Source organism: Piliocolobus tephrosceles, chromosome 5 (assembly GCF_002776525.5).
Source record: "Piliocolobus tephrosceles isolate RC106 chromosome 5, ASM277652v3, whole genome shotgun sequence".
NCBI lineage: Eukaryota > Metazoa > Chordata > Mammalia > Primates > Cercopithecidae > Piliocolobus > Piliocolobus tephrosceles.
Window position 1 is genome coordinate 58,747,469 of NC_045438.1, and position 11,575 is coordinate 58,759,043.

Here is an 11,575-nt window from a genome sequence, read left to right on the forward strand (position 1 = left end):
CTGTCTGCAAGCCTCAGAGCAGGGTCATACCATAAGAATTTGCTTAGAAAGTCAACAGGAAATGCTTACAACTTTACAGGGTAGCCCTGTCTTAGCACAGTGTATGGCTCAGGGGAAGCCCACAAATGACTTTAGAATGAACAAACCAGCAAATTAGCAAACACTACTGCCTTTAAAAGATGTGTCCTTGAAAAGGTATCAGTGGGTTCATTTTTCTGTGGGCCTTCTCAGACATGGAGATCAAACTGATATGCCTAATGATCTATATGTAGAGAGAGTGTATATGCAGTCTCTCTTCTTAGTTAGACATAAAGATGTCAGGAACTCTGTCTTTCTTTGTGGTCTCAGCACCTAACCCAATCCCAGGTACCCAGCAGAGACTGAGTAGATATTTCCTACTTATCACTGGATGACATAAAGATGCAATATAAAAGGATTCCACATATTCTTATATTCAGTAGTACCAACCAGAAAATATTTTTTCTCCCCAAAATATCCTATTTAGGCAGCAATCCTTGTATTAATGCCAAAAAACAAAGAAGTTCACATTCTACCCATCTTCAATGCTGGGCAAACGTATCTACTTTGTTTGGTAACAACATAGCTTCCAATACCTCTCCTTCTTTGGAACCTCTGATTAAATGATATACCACTGTGTGAAATACAAATGTATGTTTATATTTAATGATGTGTTCTATGTGAAATGAAATTCCATAATAATTATGAATAAAAAATTGGATTACTCTAGCACGGTTGGATTATTTTAGCCCATAAACATTGAATTATCAAGTGTATAATTCAGATAATCTAATTTTATTGGTTTATGAAAACTGGGATTGACTGTTCTAAGTGAGACTATTCGTATTTTCAAACACCTTAACATTTTACTAAGTTTGTGACCCACATTACTCAGCACTGCAAACATCACACATCAGTTCCACACAGTTCATGTAAAGTGCTAGCAGACTGTCATTTTTATAGAAACTAGAAGCTTAATAACTTTATTACTAAGTACTACTTAATAATCTGAAGATTCAGACCTGGGTTTAAATCTTGACACTGCCAGTTACAAGCTATGTGACCTTGGGCAAGTGATTTAACCTCTTTGAGCCTCAATTTCCTCATTTATAAAATGGGGGATATTAATATCTGCTAGATAGTTATTATGAAGATTAAATAATCTGCTACGTCTAAAATGTCTGTACAATGCCTAAAATGGAAAAAGCGGTTTTATATTGGTCAAAAGCAAAATTGAGGTTAAGAGCAAAAATCATGAAAAATCTTCAGTCACAGATTTTCTGTCTTTTCAAGCAATCTCTAATTTAGTATTACAAACAATGACTAGCCAGCAAAGTCAACTCGAAAATCAAGGTGAGGGCCGGGTGCAGTGGCTCACACCTTTAATCCCAGCACTTCGGGAGACTGAGGCAGAAGATCACTTGAGTCCAGGGAGTTCGCAACCAGCCTGGGCAACATAGTGAGACCTCATCTCTACAAAAAATTTTCAGAAGTAGCCAGGCATGGTGGCATATGCACCTGCGGTCCCAGCTACTCAGGAGGCTGAGGCAGAAAATCACTTGAGTCTAGGAGTTCGCAACAAGCCTGGGCAACATAGTGAGACCTCATCTCCACAAAAAATTTAAAAAAAAGTACCCAGGCATAGTGGCATACGCACCTGCGGTCCCAGTTACTCAGGAGGCTGAGGTGGGAGGGTTGCTTGAGCCCAGGAGGCTGCAGTGAGCTGAGATAGCACCATTGCACTCCATCCTGGGCGACAGAGGAGGACCCTGTCTCCAAAAAGTCAAAAATAAAAATAAAATTTAAAAACAAAGGTTAGACTAGGAGAAAAGCACCATCATCTGTCTATCAGTGTATTCTGAGTGAAAAGCACAGCAATGTTTATGTTTGTTTAAGATTAAACTAAATATGAAAAGCTCAATAATGCCTATGAGGTTGTTCCTGCAACCCTGCCAACTTGCCCCAGTTTCTTCCTCCCTGCTGAATCATTCTCATCAGCATATACATGCTGTTAATTCTCCCAATGTAAAATACAACAAGTAAAAAACTATCTCTTGATCCCATTCTTTTTTCCAGCTATGACTCCATTTCCTTCCTTCACTTTGTGGCAAAACTCAAGACTCACCTAGACACACTGCCTCTGATTCTCCTCCATTCCCTTTTGAATCACTCAGACTTTACTCCACCATTTCACCAATGGCTGTCACACTGCCAAACCCGGTGAATTATCAGTCCTCATCTTACGTAACTTCTCTCTCTTTTTTTTTTTTTCTTTGAGACGGAGTCTCGCTCTGTCGCCCAGGCTGAAGCGCAGTGGCCGGATCTCAGCTCACTGCAAGCTCCGCCTCCCGGGTTCCCGCCATTCTCCTGCCTCAGCCTCCCGAGTAGCTGGGACTACAGGCGCCCGCCACCTCGCCCGGCTAGTTTTTTGTATTTTCTATTAGAGACGGGGTTTCACCGTGTTAGCCAGGATGGTCTCGATCTCCTGACCTCGTGATCCGCCCGTCTCGGCCTCCCAAAGTGCTGGGATTACAGGCTTGAGCCACCGCGCCCGGCCTAATCTTACCTAACTTCTCACCAGCATACAACAGGCAGTCGCTTCTCCTTGAAATGTTTTCTTCACCTGGTGTCTGAGTCACCAGGCCAAGGAGATTTCCCTCTTCAGCAGGGTACTTTCCCCTCATTCCTCAACCTCTTAACCTTAGGAGTCCCCAAGAGTTCCTTCCTCAGACCTCTTCTCTTCTCTTTCAACCTTTACTGCCTTGGTGAGTTAATCTAGTCTCATGGCTTTATATGCTACCCATATACTGATGAATCTCAAATTCAAATCTTCACCTTGTACTTCTCCCCTAACTCTCAACTTCTATATCTAACTGCTTACTTGCTCTCTATCTCGCTATCAAACAGATGTGTCAACCTCACAAGTCACAGATCGAGCTCCTGACATTATCTCCCAATGCCTCCTCTTCTCACACTGCTCCCCACCCATCCTTCAGTTGCTCAGGCCAAAAGTCTTGATGACATCCAACTTCACTCTTTCTCACACCCCACATCCAATCAACAACAAATCTTTGCTGACTTGACCTTCAAAATATATCAAGAATCTGTTTTTATCAACTTTACCACTGCCACCTATCTCAAACTACTGCCAATTCTCACCGGTCATGAAGGGTCCGGTCCACAGAACTTTTGATCAGTTGTTTAAAAAAAAAAAAAAAAAAAAAAAAAAAAGAAGGCAGTCATTCTTAATGTAATGCTCTGTAGCTTGAGGTATAAATTTTTTTTTTTTTTTTTTTTGAGACAGAGTCTCGCTCGGTTGCCCAAACTGGAGTGCAGTGGCCGGATCTCAGCTCACTGCAAGCTCCGCCTTTTGGGTTTACGCCATTCTCCTGCCTCAGCCTCCCGAGTAGCTGGGACTACAGGTGCCCGCCACCTCACCCGGCTAGTTTTTTTGTATTTTTTAGTAGAGACGGGGTTTCACCGGGTTAGCCAGGATGGTCTCGACCTCCTGACCTTGTGATCCGCCCGTCTCGGCCTCCCAAAGTGCTGGGATTACAAGCTTGAGCCACCGCGCCCGGCCGGTATAAATTTTATATATATATACAAACATAGACACACACACACACACAAGCTTTTAGGATTTTTTCCAAAAATATGTAAATAACACATTAATAATTTAAATAATTAATTTTAAAATGCTTTAACTCTTTTACAAAGATTATATATATATGATGTCAAACAGCATAGAAAGTTGTTCCAAATTAATAATTTTATTGAACAAACAGCTAATGTCAATTTATTTATTTATTCTATTTTGTTTTTGAGACAGGGTCTCACTCTATTGCCAAGGCTGAAGTGCAGTGATCTTGGCTCACTGCAGCCTCAGCCTGTGAGGCTCAGGTGATCCTCCTGCCTCAGCCTTCCGAGTAGCTGGGACTATAGGTGCATGCCACCACACCCGGTTGACTTTTTTGTAGAGACAGGATTTCATCACATTGCCCAGGCTGGTCTTGGACTTTGGAGTTCAAGTGATTTGCCTGCCGCAGGCTCCCAAGGTGCTGGGGTTATGGGCATAACCCACTGCACCTGCCCTAATGTCAATTCATATAGAACATTAGCTATAAATTAGTCATGACTTAATTTATTTGAAGTTTTACCACCTTCAAAAATTTTATTTATTAGTAATAAGAAGCTGTCTAGTTATTAGTAAGAATTTAGTCACGTACTCTGTCATCATTTCCCTAGACAGTGACCAAACTACATGCAAATAAATTTGAAAACCAGGAGAATTTAGAACACAGTCAGCAGAATAAACATCTAGATACCAGTGACAAGACTGTAGTTACTTACACTGTGAACTCCTAAAGCTTTCCAGACTGCGAAGCTAATCACACCAACCCCACACCATGCATACAGTGAGCCCCAGCCCAGAGCTCGCAAGGCAAGGGAAGACCCACTTTCCGGTAATGCAGCCGTGGCCATACTTCCCTGAAATGAGACAGAAAAGTTGAAGTAAAAACAATCAGTGCAGAAAGAATAAGCACTCTGGGGGTGTTTGCAAATTTCTCTCTGTGCAAGCAACATGATATTAGGAAGCTAGGTTAATCCAAGTTCTAATTCTAGCTTTGCTACTTAATGATTGCATGCCTTCTCTGACTCACAAATATTTGAGTATGTAAGGCACCAGGCCTGTTAATTCTTCTAGAAAAATCCTAGACCATTTTGTCAAGATTTCTCTATCCCCCATTCATTGGCATTTTCACAGAATGACATTAAACCTAATCTGATAAGAGACAGCAAATTTTTAACATCCTGTCTTCCATCTGGAAATACATTTCCCTTTACTAGAGTCCTTTTCCTTTTTTACAATAACTTCCTTTATATTGTTCAATCTATTTCTTATTTATTTATTTTGAGTCTCACTCTGTCACCCAGGCTAGACTGCAGCAGCATGATCACAGCTCACTGTAGCCTCAAACTCCCTGGCTCCAGCAATTCCCCCGTCCAACCCCACCCCCTACCTCAGCCTCTCGAGTTGCTAGGACTACAGGTGTGCGACATCACATCTGGCTAATTTTTTTTTTCTTGTACCAACTCCTGGCCTAAAGCAATCCTCCCATCTCAGCCTGAAATGAGTTATTACTAGTTGCCTGTATCCAAAAATGAATCTTAGTGGAAACTTGATTGTTAGACGTTGATCTGTCATTATTAAGATTTTTTCTAAATTATTTTATTAAGTTTAATTATTCACTTTCAAACAATCTAATCACAAGCTTTATTCTCTGGGGAAGAATGTCACATGACATTCAGACACCATGGTTCAAAATTTTCAAAATGGACACTGGCTGACTTGCTATAGGAAAACACTGACTTGCCAAAAGATAACACTGTGTTAAAGGATCTTTAGATATAGCCACATGTGCGAGCCATACATGTGTACATATGTAGATATGGCTACACTATTCCTCACTAACACATTATTTTTCTTAAATTAAAATTAAGGCATTTGTATATGGAAGTTGAAATTAACAAATCATATTGCAATTAGGGTATACAGAATCCCCAAGATGAAACAGAAAAATTATTTTCTAAATGAGAACTCTGTATTTATAATACCTCTTGTGCCTGAAGATACGGGTGCCCCTTATCGTCTACCACTTACCAGAACCCTTGAAAAAGCAGGTGATAAAATTAACCTATTATTGACATGTGTGGCACTACCACGAGCAAAGTGTTCAGTCTGTCAGAAGGTCGGCGACATACTTACAAATACGGTTCGCAGTTTTAGCTTTTCTTCAGTCTAATCCTGGGATGAATTTTATGTAAATCAAATGAATTCTTTTTTCTTTTTTTTTTTTTGAGATGGAGTTTCATTCTTGTTGCCCAGACTGGAGTGCAATGGCGCCATCTCGGCTCACTGCAGGCTCCGCCCCGCCCCGGGTTCATGCCATTCTCCTGCCTCAGCCTCCTGAGTAGCTGGGACTACAGGCGCCCGGCACCTTGCCGGCTAATTTTTTGTATTTTTAATAGAGACAGGGTTTCATCATGTTAGCCAGGATGGTCTCGATCTCCTGACCTTGTGATCCGCCCGCCTCCCCCTCCCAAAGTGCTGGGATTACAGGCGTGAGCCACTGCCCCCGGCCTTGGCTGTGTTTTCATATTGTGCAATACATTTTTTAAAATATCGACTTTTATAACTTTCCAGAAGTTGTAACTGTATCAGAAAGATGAACGACTTGCCCTTTTTATCTACTCATTACATAAGTGGGTATTAAAATAACTCAGTTATTTTATGAATTTTTTTCCTGCCATAATGTTAAGATAAGCAGGGACACCAGATATTTCAGATAAATAGACTTTGCATGTGATTATGTATTTTCTTCGGTTATTTTAACCAAATAGACATATAATACACGTTAGTTTCTCTTATGGCACCTCATTTAGTCTACCAATTATGAGACCGATGTACAAATGCAAGATATACTAGTTAACAAAAATGTTGATCTATTTTAATAGATCGACCAAAGAAGCTCAAGAGCAGATTACTTGGCCACTTTCATCTTGCACCTTCCTCTTTCTGTTTATTCAGGAAATTACAAAGAAAAATGAAAGTCCATTCAGCATCTATTATTGCTTTTCAACTCCCAGTCGTTTTGCATGAGACACAGCTAAGACGATGAAAACAGGACATTAAAAGGATAGCTATCATCCCAAAATAAAAGCGGTGTAGGCAGTCCCCAACTGACAAGTTTATCATTTTAAAGTCCTCTGGGGTTACAATTTGAATCTGTTTTAATATCTAGAATCCCAGGCTAATGGACAGAAGTCTATTTAAATAGCAATATTACTAAAAATTGTAACATTTCTTCCCTAGAAGTATCCAAAGATGGGAAGAGTACCAGGTTGGGCAAGTTGCTTAATTCATCTGTGCCTCAGTTTCCTGCCCTTTAATGGGGACCACACGTAACAGTGCTGCCTAGGGCTGTGAGGGGAGTTCAGTGAGTAAAGCCCACAGAAGAGCAGCCACCACATGCTAAGCACTCAAATGTTAGATATCATTCATGTTAGAAGAGACCTCCGGGTGGCAACTGTGAAGTATACTAAGTGACATTCTTAGACTGGTGCTTGCTCAGTATACACGCATTAACTGTGTGCTCCAAAATCTCTGAGTTCTTCTACAAACCATTTTACCTCTGAAACAGAGTCTGGGTAAGTGGTCATACTCTAATTCCAGTGTTTTCCCAGAGGAAGATAGAACCATCTAAAACAGGGGTTCTCAAACTTCCCGGTCTCAGGATCCCTTTACACTTGGGCCCTAAAGACTTTCAATTAGGTGGGTTGTATTTATCAATATTTAATATATCAGAAATTAAAATTAAGAAATTCTTAATTTGTATTAGTCATTTAAAAATAGTAAATCGTTCTAGATTAATACAAGTCTAGTTTTTAGGAAAAATTACTTTTCCAAAACAAAACGGTGCAAAGAGAGACAATGTTTTACATTTTTATTTTTTATTATTTGAGACAGAGTCTCGCTCTGTCACCCAGGCTGCAGTGTAGTGGCATGATCTTAGCTCACTGCAACCTCTACCTCCTGGGTTCAAGCAATTCTCGTGCCTCAGCCTCCCAAGTAGCTGGGATTACAGGTGCATGCCACCATGCCCAGCTAATTTTTGTATTTTTAGTAGAGACAGGGTTTCACCATGTTGCCCAGGCAGGTCTCAAACTCCTGGCCTAGAGTGATCTGCCCAAAGTGCTGGGACTACAGGCGTAAGCCAGTGCACCCGGCCTGTTACTCCTTTAAATGTCTAGCTTAATAAAAGATAGATGAATTTTCACATCTGCTTTTGTATTCAGTCTGTTGTAAGATATTATCTTTGGTGAAAATAAACAAATAAAATGTGGCCTCACACAGATATATGGTCACATTTTTGGAAAAGGGAAGAATATTGTAATAGCTTTTCCTTCTCTGATAATACACCAAAACAAATAACTTATGAAGGATTAGTTGCAACATGGAACCTGGAGTCATAACAATAAATTTTTTTGTAATTTCTTATTAAAATCCATTAGTCTATTTTCCACTTTGAATGGACTTTAAGCCCAGGTATCATGCTCATTCAGAAGATACTGGTTATATAGATCTTTCAAGTTATACAGATTTTCAATTGTTGACACCATTTATTAAAATAATATTTTAAAAAACACATCATTAATATCACCATAAAATCTCATTGGAAAAACCATTAAATATTGAGCAACTGTTAAGCTCATGATGACAGATGAAAGTTTTCTAAAATCTAATTTTTCACTCAAAAGCTTGAATTTTATCAGTGGCAATAAATACTGACAACTGTTTGCTTGAAAAGACAAGCTCATTTTATTATTAAGATGTCTGCCAAATACCCACTTCTGAATAAGCATAGTTTGTCAGTTGTTCTTTCAAGGAAAAATGATATTCTATAAGAAAAAAGTGGCTAGTTCAGCTTGCAATTCAATTGCTTTTCTAGAGAAAAAAATCCTACTTCAGTATAAAATAGAAATGCTTTATGTATTTCCCATTTCTTGCCTTTTTTTTTTTTTTCTTTTTTCTTTTTTTTTTGAGATAGTCTCGCTCTGTCGCCCAGGCTGGAGTGCAGTGGCATGATCTCACTGCAAGCTCCACCTCCCGGGTTCATGCCATTCTCCTGCCTCAGCCTCCAGAGTAGCTGGGACTACAGGCGCCCGCCACCACACCCGGCTAATTTTTTGTATTTTTGGTAGAGACGGGGTTTCAACATGTTAACCAGGATGGTCTTGATCTCCTGACCTTGTGATCTGCCCGTCTCGGCCTCTCAAAGTGCTGGGATTACAAGTATGAGCCACTGCACCTGGCCTTGTATTTCTCATTTCTTTACACAGAATATTAAAAAGAGGTTTATTCGAGGGTCATGATTTAATAAAATTATTTTATTTCTTCAACAAGGGCATTCTTAAGTAATGCTGGCTTTAAAAAATACAGGTACTTTGTAATGAAGAACACAACGACTTTCAGCACAGTTTGGTGCTACTGCCTTAGTTAGATCAGGGTATCAGTAGTTTTACTCTCCACTGCCTCTGTACCATTAGTACAAGCATCTTACTATCATTATGAAAATAGTTCTGACTTCATGGACCCAAGGATCAAGGATCAGCAGGGTTCTGTGGACCACAGTTTGAAATACTGTTAGACCCTGAAGGGCATTTGTGATGATCAAATCTCAGAACAACAAAATAGGATGGAAAGTTGTGAATATGTGTACGTGCTCCCCCCAGCCCCAGAGAATCCCTAGTTTTCATTAGATTATTAAAATGATCAGTGAGCCAAGGATTAACATAACTTAGATTTAGAAATCAACCAAAACTCTACTGTTAAGGCACTACTTTGGTTTCTACCACAAAATATATTTCTGCTCTGAAAACATTCTGTAACATAGAGAGAAAATGACCCACAAGGTCCATAGCAGTGATTTAGGAAGCTCCATATAAGTATTCAGAGGGGATCCAAGCACACTTTAAATGTGGTCTCTTGCCATTATGGTATCAATAAGGCTTAAGTATGATTATTAAACATAAATGTAAGTTGGAAAGGAAACTTTTTATGATGTTTTACATAACACTTTTCCTCCATAGCACACATCAAATTGTAATTACACAGTTATTTGTGTGAATATTTATTTATTTTTGAGACAGAGTCTTGCTCTGTCACCCAGGCTGAAGTGCAGTGGTGCGATCTGGGCTCACTACAACCTCAGCCTCCTGGGTTCAAGTGATTCTCCTGCCTCAGCCTCCTGAGTAGCTGGGACTACAGGAGTGCACCACCATGCCAGGCTACCCAGCTAATTTTTGTATTTTTAGTAGAGATGGGTTTTTGCCATGTTGGCCAGGCTGGTCTCAAACTCCTGACCTCAGGTGATCCACCCCTCTGGGCTTCCCAAAGTGCTGGGATTACTGGCGTGAGCCACAACACCTGGCCCAAATTTAGATTTAAAGTCATGTTGTGAATAGGAAATGTACCAGACAAGCTTTCAAAGTCTTGTTCTGCTAAAATTTAAGAGAGCACATAAGCACATCTTTCTAAATGAAAATAAAGACCGTTGGTTAATTTGTACATTTCTAGAATCCATGAGCGTATGTAAATTCACATCTTAAAGCAATGTGGAAAGCCATCAATATTTTCTTTATTTTTTCTATGCAAAAGCTGCTGCATATTGTAAACAAAAACAATAACGATGCTATGAATGGATTTCAGTGTCACCAACCTTATTGAACCATTCAGGGCTTTTCTTTTTAGCCAATGATAATGTTGTAATAAATCCAGCTAGCATTCCCGCTGCAGCAACAGTACCAAGGAAAATTCCACCTGCCAAGAGTTTCAGGGAGGAGGGGGGATATTTCAAAAATTAAATAAAAAGAGGTTAAAAAGACGTACAAAAGTAAGTTTAAGATACTATTCGAGTTACAATCAAAATCACTTTTGAAATTCAAGAAACCATGGCTAAGCAGCTCTTGCTAACAGTAAATGCCAGTGGCTGAGAAACTCGCGTGACCTCACGACCTCCGGTTCCTTGAGTCATTCCGAGTTATTATTCCCGAGCGCAGAGAATAGGCTCAGCTTCCCTTCCCCCTCTCCCCTGGGACCACGGCGTGAAGTTTCTCACGGGGAGATAGAGACGATGGCAATCAGAAAAGGCAAGGCTCGAGAACAGCTGCAGAGGTGATGGGGAAATATGGCACGCCCGGAAGAATAGTTGGCGGGATCTGCCCCCCGCCCCGCCCAAGGGGAGACTCCACCCAGCAAGCTACCTACCCGCCCTGGGGCCGCCAGACTCCGCGGGCTAAACTCAGGGGCAAGCCCAAGCTAAGGGCTCCCAAAGCGGGATGTGTGTGTGAATACCCGCCCCAGCGCAAGCCAGGGTCCGGGGTTAGCTCGCCCCGACGCCCGCACCTCACCACAGCACACCTTACCTTTAACCAGGAAAAGCCGGTCATCCGTGGACCGCGGAGCCTCCAGCCCAGAGGCCGGCTGCCCAGTTCCAGCGCCCGCTGTCTCCATGCTTAGGTCGCCTCTAGTGCGTCCGTCCCCAACTGGGCACGGGTGGAAGCGAGAGCGAGGCGGAGGAGAAAGGTTCCGCTGCCGCCTCCTCCTGTGCAATCTGAAGAAGGGTCCGGAGTGCGGCCGCTGTCGCCAAACCCTCCTCCCGCGCCCAGGCAGGGAAGACGTGCTGTGCCTAGCGCCGAGGGCGATGCCCTCCAAGGCCGTCTCCTAGGGAGGATCACTTTATTTCTCCAAGGAGATCATTGCTGGACTTAAGTGATTACTTTGGCTGTTTGAAGGAACGCTCAGCCCCGACTGTAGGAGGCAGTGAGGGTCGCAGATTGCGCCAGGATTCCAGGCCCCGCCTGCTGTGAGACGTTGGAGCTCATTTTCCTGATCATGCTTACATTGTGTCCAACGATTTGGCCAACGCTAATACTCCACGATTCTAAAACGCAGGCCTTGGTCTTCTGTTTGTACTTTTCTAGTTAACTTCCTAAC

At 41.5% G+C, this 11,575-nt stretch overlaps 1 protein-coding gene across 3 annotated transcripts in view; it reads right to left on the reverse strand.

Annotated features, from left to right (window-relative positions):
* TMEM242 (transmembrane protein 242) overlaps positions 1-11,214 on the reverse strand; it is a 33,754-nt gene extending 22,540 nt beyond the window's left edge. Inside the window, exons 1-4 of one of the 3 annotated variants that reach the window (XM_026454400.2) lie at positions 11,005-11,188; positions 10,299-10,399; positions 4,369-4,506; positions 2,473-3,204 (exon numbers count right to left, since the gene is read on the reverse strand). In XM_026454400.2, the coding sequence (XP_026310185.1) occupies positions 3,181-3,204; positions 4,369-4,506; positions 10,299-10,399; positions 11,005-11,092 (351 nt within the window). In that variant the 5' untranslated portion in view covers positions 11,093-11,188 and the 3' untranslated portion in view covers positions 2,473-3,180. Of the gene's footprint in view, positions 1-2,472; positions 3,205-4,368; positions 4,507-10,298; positions 10,400-11,004 lie in introns of those variants that run through there. The other 2 variants (XM_023206073.1, XM_023206075.1) reach the window with 2 other exon arrangements.
* Between the last annotated feature and the right edge of the window lie 361 nt (positions 11,215-11,575).